Consider the following 24,013-nt stretch of genomic DNA (forward strand, 5'->3'; position numbering starts at 1 on the left):
AAAAGAAGAAGTAGAAGAAGAGTATGGGCTTGATTAACACCAAACTCTGAATGGAAGATAGGAGATGCACACGGGACTTCTTTTTTCTTTTCTTTTTTTTTTTTTTTTTTTTTAGATTTTATTTATTTATTTGACAGACAGAGATAACAAGTAGACAGAGAGGCAGGCAGAGAGAGAGGAGGAAGCAAGCTCCCTGCTGAGCAGAGAGCCCCATATGGGGCTCGATCCCAGGACCCTTGGATCATGACCTGAGCAGAAGACAGAGGCTTTAACCCACTGAGCCACCCAGGCGCCCCACACAAGGGACTTCTATAAGGAATGAATATGTTACTTCATAATCTAAAAAGCTTATTTTCATAACATTCTTTAGTCTGTTCAATTGCATGTTATGCAGTCTTTTGTGTATAATATATTTCACAAGTTAAGAAAAGATATTTTATAAGTAAGAATTGGGCTGATAATAAGAGTAACATAGTTACCTGAGAAACTGCTCCTGTCAGTTGGCTTAAGTCTGGCTGACTAATGGTGGCGGTTTCATCATTTTCAGTAATGGATGATAAATCAAATCTAGGAGGCACCCCTTTCTTAATAAAAGACTGTACAAAGTGGCTAATAAAAAAAAAAAACTTCTGTTATCCTAATTTCTTATTTGAAGTTACTAATAAATAACTGTCATTTTTTAAATTGAGTTATAACTCCTATATAACACCATATTAGTTTCAGGTGTACAACATGATGATTTGATATTCATATATATTGTAAGAAGATCACAAGCATAGTTAATATCCATCACCACACATAGTTGCAGTCTTTTTTCTTTGTCATGAGAACTCTTAGAATCTCCTCTCTTAGCAACTTCCGAGTATACAATACAACATTGTTACCTGCAGTCGTCCTGGGCATTATATCTCATGACTTGTGTATTTTATAACTGGAAGTTTGTACCTTTTGACCCCACTTTACCCGTTTCATGTACCTCCTTCCTCTGGCAACCATCAATCTGTTCTCTGTATCTTGGGTGTTTGTGTTTGGTTTTGACTTTTTAGATTCCACATACAAGTGAGATCACACGGCATTTGTCTTTCTCTGACTTATTTCACTTAGCAGAATGCCCTTAAGTTCCAGCCACATTGTCACAAATGGCAAGATTTCCTTCTTTTTTATAGCTGACTGATACTACGTTGTATATTAATAACAGCAGTTTTGTCAAGAGTAGGAACTTCTGATTTTGTTCATTGTATCATCTCCTTTTATATCTGATAACAAATTTTATTTCCTGTTAAAAACACTGACTTGCCTTCTACACTACTGAAGAAATATCCATATCAGTCAATGCATTGTCGTAAAACTTTTCTAGAATGCTATTTTAAAACTATGGTGGTCATCTTTAAATGTTGATGATCAGAATGTAGGAATTTGACATTTAGACCTCATCTAACTCAGTATTAATGTATCAGAAATGGGACTCAGAGTCAGAAATCTGAGTGAGTCTTGAACACTTGAGTTTATAAGCGTGACATTCATGCTAGCTACAGAAGTGTAGGATATTTTCTTTCAAGTCATTGCTGACATGACCTTGAATTGCCATTGTCATTCCTACGAGCTTACAAGCACAATAAAAAGACATTTGTTGTGATAAATACATTTTAGGTTATATACTTCACAAAGATAAAATTAAATTTCATGTATACAGATTTCCTACACTTTCCTTTTTTTCCTTGTGTTCAGTGAAAAAGTTCTTAATTAATTGGTCTCAAGCTAGCCATGTCTGATTTACCTGAAACTGCCACTAGAGGGTAGCACAGTCATATTTGTGAGGTTCTGATTCCCACAAGGCCAGGAGCCAAGAATGGGCAAATTTGGCATGTTGCTAGCAGAGACAGAGTTCCAAGGGGAAAATCACATGGGATAGCAGTCACTCTCAAGGACTTGCCAAAAAAAGGGATTGCACTCATGTTGACCTGAGAACTCTGACTGCACAGCAAAGTAGGACAAGTGACTTTTCTTTCATGTAGGATGAAATGTCATTCACATTTGTTTTTGCTTCTGCTGGATTGAATAAAGCCAGGAAACTCATAACAGATTCAAACAGTGACTAGTTGAATCCAATCAGGTGTCAGAGTCACTTAGATCTGGGTTTTAGACTTCTGTCCACCTTGACCATATAATGAAGCTGAAAGAAAATATAAGAAAATCGAGTAAGGGAGTAACTCAAGGAATTCAGGCTATGAAACCAACCTGTGCTTATTGGCACAGAGATTGTAAAAGTCTGGGTCATGAGGAAATTTTTCCTGATAGTTTGCAGCTCTGGCTTTCAAAATGCACAAAATCTCTGATCAGTATGCAATCTCCTCAGTTGAGAGATGATTCAAAGTTAACTTGGAATGGAAAAATCATTTAGTGGGTAATACTAAGTATAAAATTTAGAAAAATTATGAAACACTAACATTTTTATATTAAGTTCAGGAAAACTCTATGTAGATATGCTTTTGTATTTATAACATATGAAAGAACTTAGCATGTTACATAATCCAACAAATTAGGCTTTAAAATGTATGACATATTTAATTTTAGCTTCATGATTAAGTTACAACATATAAGAAAATTTTGGTTTGTAAAAACTAATAGCATATATAGGAAAAATTAAGGTTCTATATTCGAGTTTGATTATTTGAACTTTAATAAAGATTTAAATACTTGGCAAGATTTTATTTCCTATGATTTCTGTCTTTTAAAGTTCTTGGGGAGATAACAAAACATAGTGATATAGCAAATGCCATCTAAAATATTTAAATAAATTTAAAAACTAAGTATATTTAAAACTTCTATGGAAATTCACAGATTTAAGTATAAAATAAGATTTTATGAAGAGTTAAAACAAAAGTTTGAAGAAAACTGGGTTTACAAATTTGTAACAGTAACAAATTTTTGAAATCAAAGTAGCAGCAAACCATGTTTTCAGTTGATAAAGCTGTCCCTCAAGGCTTGACATTACTAACTGCCAAGGACTATCCAGAGGAGTGTTACCAAGGGGTCCCTCCTAACCCCCTTCTCAGTGGTCAGTTGTTGGTACACAGAACTGACAGGAGCCTTGACAGTAACTGCTTTGAAGAATCTAATATTTTCAACTTAAATAGAGTTCATACAATGTCAATTAACTGGCTGTGATGTAAAGAGGCTCTAAAAGTAAAACAATGCAACGAACTGACTTCTGATCTCAAGTTTAACTGCTCTTCTTCCTCAGCTTACATTCCGGTCATGGATCTCCCTACATCCAAAGAAAGGTAACCCCTCACTCCCGGGCACTGGGTGACCTATAATATAAACTATTCAAAATGTTTCATGAAGTTTTATTAAGTTTAAAAGACATTGAACAAAGAACCAAATCATAAGTGTTAAACTTGCTGGAAAATCTCAAAGGAAGCATGGCCATGTCACCATGATTCAGACCAAGGGATGCTAATGTTGCCAGTGCCCCCTGAGCTGTGCCGAGTGTCTCCCAAGCATGGCTGGACCTCCTCACCACCGAAAACCACCATCATGACTTCCAAGACCATGGATTGCTTTTTATTTTTCTCTGCATAATGTCTGTTAGTAGGATAATTAAAAGCAACCCATGTACCTTTGACACCAGACTTCTTCGGTCTAATAATTTTGTGTGACATTCATCCATGTTGGTTTGTGAGGCAGGACTTTGACTTTATCCCTACATATCCTTGTACCCTCTCTGTCTTCGGTTCTACCAGATGTGTCTAGTTGCAGGTTTTTTTGTGTTTACGTTGCTTGATGTCAGAACTTTCTGATTGATTCTTGACTTGATTTTATTTCTCTTTTACTTTAGGATATTTTGCCATTATATTTTTAGTTTGTCATTATTCTCCATTCTCTCTATTTCTGAGACCCACTTGCAAATATGTGGGTCTTTTTCAACTTGTCCCTTTAGTTTTTATTGTACTTTTCCTCATTTACTTATTAAAGTTTAGTCTTAATCTTTCAGTCTGGATATTATCTCTGATCTGTTTTCCATTTTGCCAGTTGTCTTTTTTGCTGTATCTAATCTCTGATGAAACACATCTGCCGAATCCTTACTTTCAGCTATTATTGTATCCCTTGAATTCTTGAATTCTTAGAATCCCTATTTTTTTAAAACCATTTTACACATTATTATTTATCCTTATGCATTACAATGCTATTGGTGGATAATTGAAGTACAGTTAGCTCCACAAGCTTAGGCTATAAATTTGGTAATCTTCGACATATGTATATACCCATGTGTTAGTTACTTAACACTGCATAACAAATTACCACTGTTTTAGTGGTGATAATCATATTTTCCCCTTATATCCCTCACTAATTCTTCTCATTTATTGCTATTTGTGGACTTGCTGTTCACTTCTCTGAGCTCATTAGAAATTTTAGATTCAGGATGATAGTCTTTATTTTTATCCCTTTTGCCATAGACAAATATTAGTATATTTGGATTTCTCTTTCTCCTCTTCCTCCTTTTACTTGATTGTCTTTGTTGTTCTACTTAGTTTTTGTTTTTGTTTTTGTTTTTGTTTTTGTTTTTGTTTTCCCTAAGACTGACACACTTCATCTCTCTGGTTTCTATGACAACCCTCTGCTCTTACGATTTCATTATCAGATAACAACCAAAAGCATTTGTTAGTGTTAATGTTTAAGTAAAACAAAGTACTTTATTCTTCTAAAACAGTAGCCAAAGCTGTAAAGCCAGGCATAGTTAAGCTTTATTTTCACCTATTCAGGATTTATCTTCTCTACTTATTACTGTGAAAAAGAATCTAAAAATATGGTTTTCCTGTAATCACCGCAGTGATACAAAGTTTAGTATATCTGTCACCAAAGCATACATTTCTAACCACACAATTCACAAAATACTTCATTTGTCAGCAAGATGTATTTGTGGGAAAGAATGTTACATACTTACGTTTCTGTTGGAATGGTAAATGGAGTCATCCTATAATTCAAGAACGGACTTGAAATTTCAAGAAATTGTTCGGGCTTCTTGGTTATTAATTCTAAAAGAAACAGGTGGCATAATGTACTTTTTAAAATCTTCTAAGATTAAATGCATAACTTAACTTCTATTATAGTACTGATAACACTAATTATTTATCCAACAAATTTCAAAAGAGGGAAATAGGAATGTACTGGGATACGTAGATTTTATATTGAAAGGCTTTATACGTCCTGCCAATATTAGATATTTAAAGTCTACTTCTCTATTGATTTCCAGACTTAAACGTGAAGCAATCAAATCTCAAGGGAGAAAGTTAACAACATCTCCTTGTTATTACTGGACGTTCATTCCTACTTTTTTTTTTAAATTTTTATTTATTTATTTGACACAGAGAGAGAGCATAAGCAGGGGGAGCAGCAGGCAAAGGGAGAAACAGACTCCTCACTGATTGAGGAGCCCAGTGTGGGCCTTGATCCCAGGACCCGGGGATCATGACCTGAGCCAAAGTTAAACGCTTAACTTATTGAGCTACCCAAGCATCCCTCACTGTTACTTCTTTAAATGTTTTTCACTTAAAACTGTGTTCTTTTAGTCGACCTCTGCAATACAATTGCTGAAACATGAAGAGAAAATGCAGACTAACACCTGGAGATGGTAGTAGAAGCACAGAAAATGTAACAAAGTGAAGGTCATGGGTAGAAGAGAAAGCAGTGGATCAAGAAAGGCCTTGTGGAGTCTCCTAAGGAGTCTGAAATTGATCTATAAGGAAGAAACTCTCAATGCATATGGCACAGAGCCCAAGCATCCCATTAAACATTAGAGATGATTGTTTTAACAAAAACTTCTCCAGCAATGGAAAGGGTAACTATTGGGGGGAAAAAAAAAGTAAAGCTTTGAAACAAGTACATAATTTTTTCTCCTTGTTCCATGGTCACCACTAAAATGATCTCTCTTTCTCTCTCTTTCTCTCCCTGTTAATTTTCCCCTTAAATATTAAACTGAATACATAGAAGAAAGAAAGTTACAGGGCGCCTGGTTGGCTCAGTTTGTTGGGCGACTGCCTTTGGCTCAGGTCGTGATCCCAGAGTCCTGGGATTGAGTCCTGCATCGGACTCCCAGCTCCATGCTTGCTTCTCCCTCTGACCTTCTCCCCTCTCATGCTCTCTCTCTCAAATAAATAAATAAAATTAAAAAAAAAAAAAAGATGAGGTTACAGGGTGAGACTCGAGGTGGCATACCAGTTATGGATTTCCACCGATTTTAGATTTTTCTTCCCCAGCTTGCATCAGAGCCATCACTTACCTAGAACAACATTACAATCAGTTCTGAAATCAAAAAAGGTCTGTGAGGTCAATATTTTTCGCTTCATCCAACTATTCCTCAAAGCTCTGAATGAACAACTGTTTTCAGTGTGGCTCTACACACTGAACTAAAATATAGCATTTAAAAGCAAAAGACTTTCTTTCAAGTATCATGTGAAAGCTGATCTCTGATTCAGAAAGACAGAGAACAGGAAAGAGGAGGTCAGGGAAGGAGGAGGGGGTGTGGGAGGGAGGAATAAAAATTGGAAAGTTCTGTATCCCAAGCAGGCATCAACAGCTCACTGCACAAGCTCAAAGGATGTAAAGAAATGGAATAATCAAGCAGGAAAGAGAGAGGCAGATAGGCCTAGTTAAAAAAAAAAAAAAAGAAGAAAGAAAGAAAGAAAAGAAAAGATAAAAAAAGAATTGACCATTTCATCTTCCCTTTAAACCAGATTATTTCTTTAGTCTCTATTCTTTTCTGGAAAAGATAAAATACCTTGTGCTAGAAAATCTTTGCTACCTGATGCACTATTTGTATCATGTAGGGCAAAAAGCAAATGTGAGGAAAATTACATGGTTAACAGTTATAATTTGTATTTTTAAAACATGTAAATTATGGTTGGAAGTAGAATGCTGGGAACAGGTCAATATTCCAATCTCTGTGGCCATGGAAGATTTAGGGTTCTGAGTACCACCCAGACTTCGGGATTACATCATGAACCCAGGGGTGGCCCTCTGGTCACCAGCAATGGGGAATCAACTAGTCTTGAACTGGTAGCTGGAGCCACAGGAAACAATACCAAGAGAAGGTACAAGCCTGACTGCAGGGCACCAAAGGCTTAAAGCCTACTTCTGAGCTTCCCAGTGATACCATTAGTAAGCAGGCAAGAGCTTTGCTTTCATTGTTCCTTAGGGTCTAACAGACCTGTTAACAGGACCCCTAATGTGAAAACCTCTAGAATGTGATATCCTCAGTGCTGGAGGAATGCAATTAGAAAACAATGAGCAATCAGCAAAGACAAAGGGAGAAAAAGCAAAAGCAAGGAGACAAACACAAAAGACATTAAAAAAAAAAAAAGCTTTTTTGAACAAAGACAATTAAAGCAACTGAAGTGTTTTGGAATAAGAAAGATATATATATCCACAGGCACAGAGGCCTATATACAGATAAATTATCCATGACAGGTCAATTCTTTATCATCCTTTATGAGAAACTGCAAGTTCTAAATTAGGCACAGAAATGCAGTAGATGTAGCCTAAAGAAAAATTGTGAGCTATTCTGCCAAGCCATAATTTTTAAATTATTATTTTTTCCCTTTTTTTAATCACATCTGCTCAGATTCATGCTTCCATGTTAAAATTGATTTTTTTTTTTAATTAATGCCCTTGCTCACATCTTTTGCCATTCAAACTTGGTGCTCATGAAAAATAATAGAGTAAGAATGAAGACTTGGAGGGAAGAAACATTGAAGGATTTGGGATTGTGAAGAATTTAGATTGTGAAGAAGTTAGAAGTGAACTGAGAATAAGAGCCAGGTGGGCACCATCCCCTGCCCCTCTTACTCCCCACAGCCACAGGAACCTCTTTATTTCTAGCCCAACAGCCATTCAGGGTGGCTTAGAACAACATTCCCATAGAAGCCAGTCCAGGGCAGAAGTTCCGTTCCTATATTCTAAACAGAAATCAGTTAATTCAAAAGTTATGTTCTACAGGGTACACTAGAGTGATTTCACACCAGTGGCTTAAATATGCTCTTTATGTTTTTTTCTATTATTTGTTACAAATCATTTTCTGTCACAATAATGACAATACCCTCACCCAAAGAACGGCCTGGATATAGCTGGTCAATTTGTTTATTTATTTTAAGGAAACCATTAAAGCTGGGGGAGCGGGGAGCAGCAGCAGAGGGAGAGGGAGAAACAGACTCCCCCAAGGAGGGACTCCCAACACAGGGCTCGATCCCAGGGCTCCGAGACCATGCGTGACCTGAGCCGAAAGCAGATGCCCAACCAACTGAACCACCCAGGCACCACGGCTGGTCAGTTTAGATGCAAACCAAACTACTCAGCTTCTGACATGTAGAGAGAATTGATCCTTTAAAGACATAAAATTTAGATATAAAATTGAATGTAGGCTTTAGGTATGATGTTAGGTGGTTTGCCTTGATCTACATCTTTCATTACAAATGAAACTATTAAGACCTTCATGCAGAGAAAGGCTTGTTAGAAAGATCTGCAGACAACAGGAACAATACCTTGAGCTTCATCTGTGATAACAGTTTCCTTTTTTTGACGAAAGAGTTTCCAGGCAGGTACAGGAGGGGATTTCGGAGGTGCTATGAGGGGGCAAGACCTAGTCCTGGTTACCAGCACGGGGTGGCTACAGATGTGGGAGAGGCCGTATTCTCTCAGCTTCTCCGCAGAACCAGCCTAAAGGGCAGAAGGCACATGTAAAGGGATACGTGAAATTGCCTTGTGCATTTAAATAAACCACTTTTTTGTCGTTACAAGAATACTGATACCACAATAAAGTGTTAATAAAGGAAAAATAACCTATATTTCCACCTCCTAATATAAGCACTATTATCATTTGTATTTCTCTTCATGTTTTTATTTTTCTGAGGCCCCCATTTACTCATATACAAAATGAGAGGCTAGAGCTAGAAGCCACTTTTCAGTTCTAAAAACTTAAGACCTTCTGAGATTGGGAAAAAAAAAAAAATCTTAGTACATCAGTTTTGGTCCAAAATAAATCAACCATTATTATTACGATCAGTTAAAGATTTGATAAAAGTGCTTAATATGTGAAGTTTTTGTTTGTTTGTTTGTTTAGTCACCAGCAACCGCTACATAGTATTAAAGAAAAAAAACCCACTGCACTTAGTAGGTCAGGTCAATGTGGTGATAACTAGTTCCTTGTCTGTAGTTTACACCTCACCCTCAAAAAGAGGCTCTCCCACAGGAAATCTCCACAATCTCTCCCGACAATGGAGCCACTCATAGAAAGCCAGAGGAGAAAGGCTGTCCCAAATCCTGCCAAATCAAGTAATCCCCCAAGATGCTTCCCCCATGCAAACATTCAGATCTCCTAAAGCTGCTGTGTTGCTTTGGAACAATTCAGAATCATGTTTAAGGAGAACTTCAGTAACTCACTGATGGCTGAAATATGCCATAAGAAATCAAAAAGTCTGTGAGAGTTAAAGTAATATATTCTGTAGCAAATTCTGGCATTCAGAATCTAAATGTTGAAACATTTCAAGTAAAATAAAATAAGTACATTTAAGTCAGTTTTGCCAATAACTATTTTTCTTCCTAGTGATTTTGCATTATTGATTTCTCTGCGAATAGCAATGCTTGAAAATGTAAATTTATAAAACAGTCATTTAAATGAGGACCAGAAACCCATCAATTAGCCTGTTCCAAACTATTGCCTCAGCCAGAACATGCCTTGCCCTGATGCTTTGTTTCTCTATAGCTCAATCTATATTTCCGGGAGAAGCAAAATAGGTGGGGTGTCTGTGAAATAAAACAGTTCTTTCTGAATCCAGGGATTAACTAATGATTGTAACAATTAATTAATAATTGGAAAGAGCTTATCAGTGCACTGTTGAGTCCAGAAAAGCCACTTAAAAGTGCTAAAAATGTGCCAAATAAAGAAGAAACTGATTCAATGTTTAAAGGGGGAAAAGGCCTAATTAAAAAGCAGAGGAGTGGCTCCTGGGTGGCTCAATCGGTTAAGCATCCCACTCTTAATCTCAGCTCAGGTCTTGATTTCAGGGTTGTGAATTCATATCCCATGTTGGGCTCCATATTGGGTGTGGAACCCACTTCAGGGAAAAAAAAAAAAAAAAGCAAAGGAAATAGTTACATCTCTTTTATCCTTTTGGTGAATGTTAGCAATTTCTTGAGAAAAAAGTGGAAACCTCTGGTATTATAATGGCTTAAAAATGTTTTCTCATAGATATTCTAAAGTCTAAACCTTTTTCTACAACTTTTACCCCGACAAATTTAAAAGTTTCCCGTCACTCAAAATGGGAATTTATGGGAGAATTTATTTGTTATTCAATAAGCAATGCCTCGGGATAGTAACCAAAAAAAGAACACTATAAAATTTATACCTGAAGGGTACCTGGGTGGCTCAGGTATTAAGCATCTGCCTTCAGCTCAGATCATACCTTCAGCCCCATGTAGGCCTTCCTGCTCTGTGAGAAGCCTACTTCCTTCCCCACTCCACCTGCTTGTGTTCCTTCTCTGGCTGTCTCTTAGTCAAATAAAATCTTTAAAAAAAAATTTATACTTCATCTCCAAAATAGAAGCCCTGCTCAAAGTAGTATTTATAAACAGAATCATTTCCAGATACTTTATTATTCATTAAATTTGGCCTATACATCTCAAATCCTTCTTTTAACTGCAACCAAATATATAGATTCTTTACTCTTTTTGGAGCCATAAAGCATCAGGAAATAAAGTTATTTAAAGCATTTGAAAATGTAAGGTCTCGTGTCAAATAATTAAGTATAGCATTAACATCTATGGTATTGTTTGAATAATCCACAAAAATACTAGCTGGATTTAAGGAAAGTAAGCTGATTCCTCATACTTCATTTTATTTCTAACATATTTTAAGATACTTCTGAATGATGTAATAATTTATAATAATTTGGATAATAGTTATATTTTGATATCGAGAGACTTTGTTAAAGGACCTCATATTTTCTTAGATTAGAGTTAGGGGCAGAGAGAGATTTAGAATGGTAAAGTTTCACTCGGATGAAACCCTGAGTAGGCACTTGAGAAATATTTTTGAATATTTCATCTATAGACTTATATTAGAATTTTCCTTGCCCACAAGCCCCTTTCACCCCTCTGGCCATCTCATCTCAAACATTCTTTTTTTTTCTTTCTAGCCCCAAGGTGGGACTAGAACTCACAACCCTGAGATCAAGAGTCACATGCTCTACCAACTGAGCCAGCCAGATACCTGAAATCGTCTAAAAGTAGGAGTTTGAGCAAGTGGGAGGTTTTCTTAGAAATTGCAGATTACTTATTTAAATAAAACCAAAACTATTTCAAATATCCAAAAGCAAGAAAATGGGGTAATTCATGCCATCTTGTTCCTTTCCAAGTGTTCTTTCTCTTGTATTCTGGACCAATTCTTTCAAGAAATGGAAAGTGTTGCCTTTATTTTACTTATTGGTCTCATTGTCTTTGGGCTAAAATTTTTAACGACGTACTGCATTTAACAAAACTCTATTAGGGGGCGCCTGGGTGGCTCAGTGGATTAAAGCCTCTGCCTTTGGCTCAGGTCATGATCCCAGGGTCCTGGGATCGAGCCCCATGTCAGGCTCTCTGCTCAGCAAGGAGCCTGCTTTTCCTCCTCTCTCTCTCTGCCTGCCTCTCTGCCTACTTGTGATCTCTGTCTGTCAAATAAATAAATAAAATCCTTAAAAAAAAAAAAAACTCTATTAGAATTCTTTTTGTGTTGATTTTTCTTTAAAACATTGTATCTCATTCTGATTGGCCAGGAGAACTAGATTAGCCTAATAGCTAATGGAAAAGAATCAGCAGGTAAGTTAGGGAGACCGTGAGGCTATAGCCGGTTTATTACAGCCTTGAAGTTGATTTATCAATATATCAGTTTCAGGTATACAATACAGTGATTCAATAATTCACCCAGTTCTTATCACAAGCGTGCTCCTTAATTCCTGTAATCTACTTCACCCAAGAAATAGACTCTTAACTATAGAGAACAAGCTGATGGTTATCAGATGGGAGGTGGGTGGGGAGATGTGTGAAATAGTTCATTTGATATTATTACAGACATTGGGCTAACTCCTGAACCTCTGGGTCCTTTAAGCCATTTTCAACCCCCAGAGGAAGGATTTATAACACTTTGTAGGTCCTGACTCCCTCCCACATCTCGAGCTGCCTCTAGTCTTTACCCCTTGCCATTTGCTCAATTTCTAGTACTTCTCTGAACCCAGTGAGCTCTCCTGTACCTCCAGATTTTCCAAAAGAGACATCTGCTTTGAGCACACTTTTCCCCATTTATTACGCTAACTTCTTAAGGCCATCACTTAAACCCTTCTTTCTTTGGGAAGACTTCCTTAGTCAACCATTAGAAAGATGTATAGCTGCTGTGTGCACCATATTCATTTTTCTGCTCACTGACTCATTCAGTTGGTCACTCATCCAACACACAATATTTGAACACTCTTTCTATTATATGCCAGATACTTTGTATGATCTCTGTTGTACCAGTTTTCTAACTTTATTACTCTTGTTGGCTTGTCTGTCTTCTTCATTAGACTCTGGGTTTTATAAGGAGGGAATTCTCTTAGACTTGCTTGTTACCAGGTCCTCAAAGACTAAATCATTGTTTAGCACATAACAGTTAATCAATAGATGCGTGATGAATTAACAACAAACATGGGTGATCTTTTTTGTCCTTTAAATTCAAAACTAACTTTGTGTTTAAATACTAATTTCTCAGTAGGACAACCAAGTACTTTTATATTTTGTAGTTTTAAGAAGTGTTGGAGTACTTCCCATTAAGAGACCATGGCACTCCCCAAAGCATGGCTCTGGTCATTTTGCAGTCCATGGTCTTAAAACTTTGGAATACGTAAGACAACAGCTGAGCCAGTGCCACATGAACTTTTACTTTAAAACTGAGGCCTGAGATAGATGGCCAGCTCAACGCTGAATCAGAGACTTAATTTGGTGGGAGGTCAAGGAAGCGTACTTGGATTTAGCCAATGACTAAAGTTAATTAACTTTGAATTAAAATCAGAGAAACTGCCCCTGTCTCTACATTCATAAAGGCACATTGTGCCCTGTCATCTTGACAGTATTACCCCTGTTAAGTGGCAGATTTTCTCATGAAGAAATGGTTTCAATTCAAAAAGGACAAAGGAGCAGGAAAAGGAAGAGAAGGCAGGAGAGGAGAAGCTGGAGGAAGGAGGAGGGAGAGAGAAGGAGTGATATTATGCCGCCTGGGCAAATGATCTAGAAGATAAATATACTGTATAGTAAAGTGCAATGAGCAGTCACCTGGATGGTTTACACTTCAACCAAACTGTCATTGAATTTTTACTATCTAGCTCTTTCTAACTAGCCCACTGAACATTTATGTTTATATCACTATACCAGCTAGTCTACTCATGCTTTAAGTGAAATGATTTCAGAGCACGCGGAAATCTTTGACCAAAGTGCTGCGTGTCTGGGAGTCCCCCAAGGAGTTAGGATTCGGTAAGCTCCAAATCCAATATTGTGTTTGTCTAAGCAGAGTGAAGAGCAAGTAATCGGGTGGACTTCACCCTTTCCAAAGAGAAGGAGAAAAGTTGTTTTTATATCCAATCCAAGTCTGGTCGATTGCACCCAAAGTGAAAGAGGCTCACCTGCTCATATTAGAGTCTCCTCCTGAGGGACCAGCATCTTATTTCATACACACACGTAGGTGCCTGCTGGAACATTCTCCAGGAACCCGGGTGTGTGTGTGGGGGGCAGTGAGCCAGCTTCGTACTCTCCCTTTGCCAGCTCCAGAATGCCAGTATCTCCTGGAAGATGCTTTCCATAAGCCTCTGATGCCCGATCTTTGTAGCTGCCACCCAGGGAATGCCTCTTGACCACCTGGCTCTGGAGGCCAGGGAACTTGCATTCCTGGTCCTATGGGATTATAAGAACTAGTGACACCCAGAAAGGAGCTCATATTCCCATCTGGTGCCCTGATTTTGTGACTGCTGCCAGGGGACACCTCTCCAACCAATGAAGCTTCTGCTTGTGGCCCCCACCAGACTATAACCTATCCAGAAAGAGTTGTTAACCAGCTGCCACACCTGGGGCACAACGAGAGGCAACAGATCAGGAGGTCAGTCTTTCCATGGAGGAGGCCTATTAAGTAATCCTCCTGGCTGCTGCCTGAGGGGAAGATTTCTAATTCAACACACACCATGGGACTGACAGTGATCCTTCCCAGAGACCTCGGAGGGCAACCACTATCTTTGTTCTTTCCTCCACCACACTCCAGAGTCCCCGTGTCTCCTGTAGGGGGGATTTACATGTGGCTGGTGCTCTGCTTTTTATGGGTGGCATCCCGATTTTTGCAGCTACCACTTTAAGGAAGCCTCTTGATTGTCTGGCTCTGATAGCAAGTGGTGGTTTGCATTCCTGGGTGCCACAGGACTGTGGCAAGTGGAGAGACAGTCTTTTTCAGGCTGTCACCCATGGGCACTGTGCAGGGGCAAATTGAGCCTATAAAGCAGGACTCTTGGCTTGCCCTGGAGCCTACCTGATGCAGGCTTCAGGGACATCAAATTTGGCCACACGTAGTGAACTATGGAGTTGCCTGCTCTCAAGGAGTACAGGCTGTGGACACCGTCTTGGATGCTCCCTCTGCCTTGTTGCCACTCACTGGGATCTCAGAAAAGGGCTTTTTAATCATTTGGAGCCCTACCTTTCTGTGGCTGCCAACCAGGGGACACCACCAGAGAGCCTGGCCACTTGCAAGCCCTAGGACTATGTATATTTACATACTTTTAAAAGCTGTGGCTTACAGGTCTGACTTCCTAATTGCCTGAATCTAAGTGCTAAGATCCTCCCCTTAGGGATGTTGACAGGTCTTAGCACATCCTCACTGATGGGAGGCTATTAAAAATATGATAGCTTCTGCCCAGACAAGCACAAAGGTTTAAGTGACAACCAGAACTGAGGCAACGTTGAATGATAAGCTTCATCTACTGCATGGAGCCACTCCTTCAAGACTGGGAGAGATGATTGTTCATAACCTGTATAGAAGCTAATAGAATTAAGCAAGATAAAGAACAGAGGAATATGTTCCAAAAGGAGAGAGAGGAAGAACAAGATAAAAACTCAGAGAAAAACTTTAATAAAAGGGAGATAAGTAATTTGTCTGATAATAAAGTTTAGCATAGTTGTCATAAAAATGCTCATTAAATTGGGGAGAAAAATGGATGAACACAGTGGGAACTTCAACAAAAAGATGGAAATACAAGAAAGTACCAAAGAGTAGTCAAAGGGCTGAAGAATACAGTAACTAAACTGAAAAATGCACTAGAAAAGTTCAGCAACAGACTAGAAGAAGCGGGAGAAAGGATAAGTCAGCTCAGAGACAAGACAGTGGAACTCAAACTATTAGAGCAGCAAAATGAAAATGGAATGATGGAATATTAATCAGCCATAAAAAGAATGAAATCTTTCCATTCATGACAACATAGATGGACCTCAAGGTCATTATGCTGAGTGAAATAAGTCAGAGAAGGACAAATACCACATGATCTCTCATATGTGGAATCTGAAACAAAACAAAACAAAACAAGCTCACAGAAATAGAGAGCAGATTGGTAGAGTTGTCAGAGGCAGAAGGTGGGGAGAAATGGGTAAATATATATTTACTTAAATATATATATATATTTAAATATATACACATGCTTACTTAATTTACTTAAATATATATACATGTTTATAAACCTAAATACACCATACCACTACTAAATATTATGTGGTCAAATATTTAACATCATGGAAAAAAATTAATGATAGAGTGTAAAGTGAAAAACTGGCTTCCAAAATGTAATAAATTCATAAAATTTAATTCCACTCTGTAAAACAGTATATACACATATTTATACAGAATATATGCACAGAAGAAAAAATCAAAGGGTATATCCCAGAATGTTAACATTGCATATGTCTAGGTATTTATACTATGAATATTTTAATTCCAATGCCTTTATGTACATTTTCTAAATTTCTTCCAAATTGTTAGACTTACAAGAAAAATCAATTAACATTTTTTGTGTATATTATCTAAAGATTACAAGGAGGTTATAATAGTAGTTTGCCAGCTGTGGTTGTGAGTTCATTTAAATCATCTTATGTTAAGAAAATAATAATGATCTGTTATGGAAAGTTAATTTATTATTATTTAGATATGTTTACATGATTCATACTGAAATATATAACTCATATGCCTTTTCTTTTGCTTAGAATGGAAAAATGATACTTTTTTTGACAAGAAACTTGCAATCATCTAAGATAATTTTTTTCATTTTTTTATTCATTTATTTATTTTCATCATAACAGTATTCATTATTTTTTCACCACACCCAGTGCTCCATGCAATTCGTGCCCTCTATAATACCCACCACCTGGTACCCCAACCTTCCACCCCCCCGCCACTTCAAACCCCTCAGATTGTTTTTCACAGTCCATAGTCTCTCATGATTCACCTCCCCTTCCAATTTACCCCAACTCCCCTCTCCTCTCTAACACCCCTTGTCCTCCATGCTATTTGTTATGTTCCACAAATAAGTGAAACCATATGATAACTGACTCTCTCTGCTTGACTTATTTCACTCAGCATAATCTCTTCCAGTCCCGTCCATGTTGCTATTTTGAATGTTCCAGGCCCCTGTGTTTAAGTGTTTAATATTTTAAACATAAGTAGACTGAAATCCAGGTATAGAATTTAATTAAATTCTGATATACCTTCTACGACAACAAATAACCTCTCTCTTTATTCCTCTCTCCCTCCCCACTGCCCTCTCTCTCTCATCCACCTACTCATACACACACACACACACTCTATCATATACTCATACACACACACACACACACACACACACACACCCTGTGCTTCCTGGCCTTGAGTGCTTACCATTTTTTCTAATGAAAAGATCTTTTTTTCGAACAAATATAGGGGTGTAAACGTAGCATATACAACCATGTGTGGAGATTGTATTGCTGAAGAACCTGTAGAAAAAACATATACCATGTCATGGAAATTCTAGCCAAATGGGTCTGTCAGTAGATCATTCCAGATTGTTCAAATTCCTTAATGAGCACATCTTTGCATGGTGAAAAATAGGTAAATGACTGTAAACTCATTTAATAAATGTTAAATGTCACATATGCATCTATTTTATAGAACATCTCATTAGTTTTGCTTTCATCATAATACCATTTAATTGCTTAAGAAATCATTTAATGTCACTATAAAAAAGTTATCAAAAAACTCTATTAGTCAATGTCACTTATAATAGTCTACAAATGATTATATTCAAAAGGAATGATTTTAAAATTGAAACTTTTTAGCTTTCATAAATAAAATCTTATTTTGAATTTAAAGCAGGCTAGAACTTTCTATGTCATTTCAAGAAGAAAGAAAACATAGATACATTTGGCCAGGAAGTTCCTATCTATCTCTCTATCTATCTATCTATCATCTATTTCCAGGATAGTTAGCATACAGTGTTGTATTAGTTTCAGGTATACAATATGAGCTACTTAATATTTAATGTTTCTGAGCATCACTTATTTTTTCACGTATTTCTTAACAGGCCTGAAATTACTATATTTGATTCAGTATGCGTTTGTTCTTTAAAGAGTCTGGCTAAAATGGTATAATTTATTTTTCTCTATTATCTTTATTTTTAATTAAAAAGTTTGTTTTATCCCTTTACAAATTCAAGTACTAATATTGAACTGTATTGGATTTTTATTAAAGAGAAATATTTTTAGAGCCATAAAATACAAGTTAAATATGAACCAGGATCAATCTAGAAAAGATTAAAAGGTAAAATATATGAAACTTATGCAAACATATTTTTTACATTTAAATTAAACTTTGTATATTTTTCATGGAGCAGAGACCTGAATCTAGGAATACACACACATATATATATATATGGATGTAGATATATAGATATAGTTTATTTATACAGAGGAAGCATATACCAACATATATTTATACTAATATGTATATATACTAATATGTATATATACTAATATGTATATATACTAATATGTAATTATATTTTATATTTATATAGTTTATATAACTATATATCAATATTTATGGATATTTTACAATGTGTCATATAATATAGATTGTATTTTATGTAGTATGTTTTATATATTATAATATGCTATATATAACAATATGTAACAGATTGTTATATGTTAATACATAACATATACATTTATTAGTATATGTCCTCCTCCATGCAAACACTTCTGTGACTGTTGTACCATAAGAACTGGGATAACCTTGGCTTCTGTCACACATGCAAGCTTTGCCCCCACATGCATGCATGTTGATTTGAGAGTTCAACAATTATGGGCAAACTCGAGCAAACTTATTTAGATATGCCTAAACAGGCAATACACTTTTATGTTCCAAAGTTGTATTCCAACTTTGGAAACTCCAAATTTTCCCAACATTTTAGGATACAACTAAAATAGCTATTATTCTAGAATACTGAAATCTTACAATCTGACAGAGACTGCAGTGAGTACTGTACATCTGATGAGGGTCTTGAAGCATGAAGTGACCATTTGAATTTTTCTTTTTCCTTTTCTTTTTCTCCATTTTTACTCTTTTTCTTCCCAACATCTTTTGCATCTGCTTTTTCTAACATATTAAAAATATATATGATAAATCTTTTAGCTACAAAATCTCAAATTATATTACTTATTCAGTTATTATGTTGAAAAGGTGGCCAAAACAATAATGTTATTTAAATGTAAAACCATAGCCACATATTTCCCAAAGCACTACCCACCTCTAATTAGAAACATCAAAATAAAGCAATAGAAAACTTTGAAAATTGGTGATGTACTGCCAAAGACGTGAAGAATTATTGGTTATTGATTATACATTTATTTTGCTAAATGGAGATGATCATTTGAATATAATATATATCTAACAATATATAATTTTGTATACTATATATAATTTTAAGTTAGTTTTCTCATTTTGGAATGAGGCTAGTTTTCTCATTCTTCCTCCAGCATCATAAGATGTATATCTACTATTTTCTCACAGAAAATGCTCTTTCCACATTCCCTCATCTTCCTCAAGAAATCCCTCTCATCTTTGTAAACATAGCTCAAAATTCCTTAGGGAATTCTTCCCTGATTCCCTAGACTAAGTATGCACTCCCATATTTTTCTGTATTTTCCTTCAAGGCTCATGTCTTAGTATATAGTAATGGTTTTTAGAATTAAAATTAATGTTAGTCTCTCTCACTAGTCATAAGCACTAGGAGATAAGTTCCACATCTGATTTTGTTCACCAGATTATTATTAGTTCCTGGAACATTTATTGGAATTCTACTCAGAAAATAATATATCTGAATGGATGGATATACATATGTTAATTTGTGATACATGAAAAAAGGCTTCTAAGTTCAAACTAATTTGAGATATGCTAGGTAAAACAAATTTAATCAGCCTTCTTTTCCTGTTTCCCTTCATAAACTAATGCACATTAGGTCATTTAAAGAAGGGCTTATGATAGGCAGATATCACTCATACACTTGATCTTGGTAAACTCTTGAGGAATATTTATAGCAATAACTTCTGCATGGTAAAAGTTGGTAGATAAGATCTTGCTAAGGAAAAATTTGGGCAAAATATAAGATTTCATAAATATTTTAAAGATCATTATAGATGCTTTTAAGGTATACAAAAATCTGAATACATCATAGTATATTTAATTCTACTTTACTATAAAAGCATTATTATTCATATGTATAGCTATATGAAATATTTTAGAAAATATAAAATAATTATTCAATATGTTTCTCACTTTAAGATCTTAGACTTTGAAAATAACTTGACATTATTTTATTTTCAAATTTGAACTTAAACCTTACAACAAATGGTCAGCAAAACAAAATCCATACTGTGTCTATTTTGAATTTCCTTGGTAGAAGAAAAAAAAAAAACAAAATAGGACAACTTTCCCCTTTGCAGTTTTGCTCCATTCCACTCTACATATAACATATAAGGAAGTGTGTCTGATGGAAATTGATGCTTAATGTGTCTTCCTATGTTAATACTACATTACTTTAGTATCATCAAAACATATAGTTGCCCTTGATTTTTAAAGAGAGCAAAATGTGGAATAATAACTAACATCTAGTAAATAACATTACTAGTTCTAAAATCCTAGAAAGATTAGATCCTGATTATTTTCACAACACAGTAAATGATAATGACAACAAATAATCATTAAATTAAGCAATGAATGTAAATCACTTATACACAATATCCATACATATGAATGACATTGTAATATGAAATGTCTTACCCTTTGGAGTTTTGTCACTTTTCTCAGGTACCTTTAGAGCTGTCATTGAACCTTCAGGTTTGAATTCTTTGCTGTCCTTCACTGGTTCCTTTAACTTGGCATCTAACATAGCTATTTTGCTTTCAGAGCTGGACTCATCTGACAGCTTAAATTCAGGCAATATTTCTTTCAAGAGCTCCCATACTTTGTCCATATATCCTGGGCTTAGATAAAACACATCAACATTAATTTCCAAGTCAAAAAGAAATAAAAAATCTTAACAGACCAATTACTAGCAAAGGTATTGAATCAGCAATCAAAATAATCCACAAAAACAAAACTCCAGGCTTCACTAGTGAATTCCACCAAACATTTAAAGAGTAATTAATACCAATTCTTCTCAAACTCTGTGGAAAAATATAGAAGGAACACCTTCTAACTTGTTTTATAAAGCCATCATTACTTTGATACCAAAACCAGATAAAGATACCACAAGTAAAGGAAATTACTAACCAAAATCTCTGATGAGCATAGATGCAAAAATCCTCAACAAAATATTAGCAAATAGAATTCAATAACACATTAAATAAGTGAGATTAATTCCAGGGATGTAAGTAACTAAGATTCAACATTTGCAAATCTATGTGATACACCACATTAAAAATGAATGATAAAAATCATAAGGTCATCTCAATAGATGGAAAAAAAAAACACTGACAAAATTTAATATCCATTTATGATAAAAACTTTCAGCAAAGTGGGTATAGAGAGAACATACTGCAACATAATTATGACCATATATGTATAGCCCACAGCTAATATCATACTCAGTCAACTGTGAAAATCTAAAATCTTTTCCTCAAGATTAGGAACAATACAAGGATGCCAACTCTCACCATTTTTATTCAATAGTATTGCAGTTCTTAACCAAAGCAAGTAGGCAAGAAAGAGAAATAAAAGGCATCCAAATTAGCTAGGAAGAAGTAAAATGGTCGCTATTTGCAAATGATATAAAAAAGAGAGAAAACTCAAAAGACGCCGCCAGAAACTATGAAGCCAATAAATGACTTCAGTCAGGTTGCAGGATACAAAATCAATATACAAAAATCTGTTGCATTCTATACACTAGATGAATCATCAGAAACACAAATAAAGAAAACAATCCCATTTACAATCTCATCGAAAGGAGTAAATTTAACCAAGGAGGTGAAAGACTTGTATACTTAAAACTATAGGACATTAATAAAAGAAATTGAAGATGACACAAATAAATGGAAAGACATTCTGTGCTCATTGACTGGAAGAATTAATATTGTAAAAATGTCCAGACTACCCAAAGTCATCGACAGATTCAAAGCAATCCCTATCAAAATTCTAATGACATTTTTCAGAGAAATAGGAAAAACAATCATAAAATTTGTATTGAACCACAAAAAAACTCTTAATAGCCAAAGCTAGTGTGAGAAAGAACAAAGCTGGAGGACTCACACTTCTTGATTTCAAACTATGTCACCAATCTATAATGATCAAACAATATACTATTGACATACAGACACTTAGATCAATGGGTCACAATAGAGAACTAAGAAATTTAAAAAAAAACCATATGGATAATCGAAGATACATGAAAAGATATTCAGCATCACTAATCATCAAGGAAATACAAATCAAAACCACAATGAGATTTTACTTCATAACTTTTAGCATGGCTGTTATCAAAAAAACAAGAAATAACAAGTATGGCAAAGATGTGGAAAAAGAAACTTTATGCATTGTTGTAAATTGCTGCACCTACTATGGAAAACAGCATGGAGTATCTTCAAAAAAATTGAAAAAGAACTACCATATGATCCAATTCCAATTCTGGAATTATTTGAATAAAAGGAAAACACCAGTATGAAGAGATATGTGCACACTGTGTTTACTGCAGCATTATTTACAAGAGCTAAGATATGGATAAGGAAGGTGTGGCATATTATATATATGTATGAATAACACTTTCATTATATATATGTATATATATATATTATATTTATATATATATAATGGAATATTATCAGCCATAAAAAAAGATTGAAATCTTTCCATTTGTAACAACATGGATGGATCTAGAGGGTATAATGCTAGATGTAAAAAGTCAAAGACAAATACCATATGATTTCATTTATATGTAGAATGTAAAAGACAAAACAAACAAAAGTATTTTCCCCAAATATCTGTACTCCAATGTTCACAGCAGCAATGGCCACAGTTGCCAAACTGTGGAAAGAGCCAAGATGCCCTTCAACAGACAAATGGATAAAGAGGATATGGTCCATATATACTAATGGAGTATTATGCCTTCATCAGAAAGGATGAATACCCAACTTCTGTATCAACATGGACAGGCCTGGAGGAAATTATGCTGAGTGAAATAAGTCAAGCACAGAGAGTCAATTATCGTATGGTTTTACTTACTTGTGGAGGAATAACATGGAGGACACTAGGAGATGGAGAGAAGTGAGTTGGGAGAAATTGGAGGGGGAGACAAACCATGAGATACTGTGGACTCTGAGAAACAAACTGAGGGTTTTGGAGGGGAGGGGGTTGGGGGAGTGGGTGATCCTGTTAGTGGGTATTAAGGAGGGCATATATTGTATGAAGCACTGAATGTGGTGCATAAACAATGAACCTTGGGACACTGAAAAAATTAAATTTTAAGAAAAAATTCCTGAGCCAGAAACCTGAAAACAAACAAACAAACCAAAGAAAACAAAAACAGACACACAGATACAGGAAATAAACCATTGGCTGTTTGAGGGGGAGGCATTGGGGTGGAGTGAAATAGGCGAAGGGATTAAGAGGTCCAAATTTCCAGTTATAAAATAGTCACAGTGATGCAACATAGAACATAGAGAATATAGTCAATAATATTGTCATAACTATATTGTAACAGATGGTGATTAGACATCACGGAGATTATCTAGTAATATATAAAAATATTGAATCACCATGATCAATACCTAAAACTAACAGGATATTGTATGCCAATTATATTTCAGTTTTAAAAAGGAAGGTGACCAGTTGCTCTATTACGGATGAACCATGCAAACATCAGAGAAGTGTGCCTAGGAACTAATCATCTCTTAATTTGAAATAATCTTCTTATATCCATAGAGACATATCATTGATTGTTTCTATTATTATACGGAGGGTCAAAAGGTTTCTTTCTTTCTTTTCAGATGGTAAAACTGCACTAATTGAAGGAAAATATAAGAGGCAAGGCCAATAAATGTATGTAGACCAGTGCTTCCCTCTGGTACACCCACCGGAGAGTGGAAGGGAATGTGTCTGTTGGAAATGCCACAGAACACTTTCATCCTAACTGATCTTCACATGGGAAAAAGTTCTAATAGTCAACACGAGCTTGGAACTTCAGCATTTTAATTCTCCTTGACCCCTGTAAAACCATGAACACTCCTGCAGGTCCCTCAAAGGCCTTCTCTTCACATTCTAATACTTCCTGGTAACACAAACATCCCACTCCTGAATACATCATGTGACACTGAGAATATTGTTCTCCTGCCCTTACTGGGCCTCTCCATCCCCTCCTTCAGACAAACCCAGTAAAGACTCAGACCAAGTGAGAACACT

The 24,013-nt window shown here is 35.8% G+C and overlaps 1 protein-coding gene across 4 annotated transcripts in view; it reads right to left on the reverse strand.

Annotated features, from left to right (window-relative positions):
- The window catches only part of ADGB (androglobin), a 172,548-nt gene that overhangs the window by 93,793 nt on the left and 54,742 nt on the right, over positions 1 to 24,013 (reverse strand). For all 4 annotated transcript variants that reach the window (XM_013056253.2, XM_013056252.2, XM_013056251.2 and 1 more), the window contains 6 exons: positions 20,402 to 20,604; positions 18,578 to 18,718; positions 16,964 to 17,058; positions 8,541 to 8,715; positions 4,949 to 5,039; positions 480 to 609 (listed from right to left, as the gene is read on the reverse strand). In XM_013056253.2, coding sequence (XP_012911707.1) covers positions 480 to 609; positions 4,949 to 5,039; positions 8,541 to 8,715; positions 16,964 to 17,058; positions 18,578 to 18,718; positions 20,402 to 20,604 — 835 coding nt within the window. The remainder of the gene's footprint in view (positions 1 to 479; positions 610 to 4,948; positions 5,040 to 8,540; positions 8,716 to 16,963; positions 17,059 to 18,577; positions 18,719 to 20,401; positions 20,605 to 24,013) is intronic.

The sequence above is a fragment of the Mustela putorius genome, unplaced genomic scaffold, assembly GCF_011764305.1.
Source record: "Mustela putorius furo isolate JIRA1106 unplaced genomic scaffold, ASM1176430v1.1 tig00003863_pilon_pilon_pilon, whole genome shotgun sequence".
In the NCBI taxonomy this organism is placed as follows: domain Eukaryota; kingdom Metazoa; phylum Chordata; class Mammalia; order Carnivora; family Mustelidae; genus Mustela; species Mustela putorius.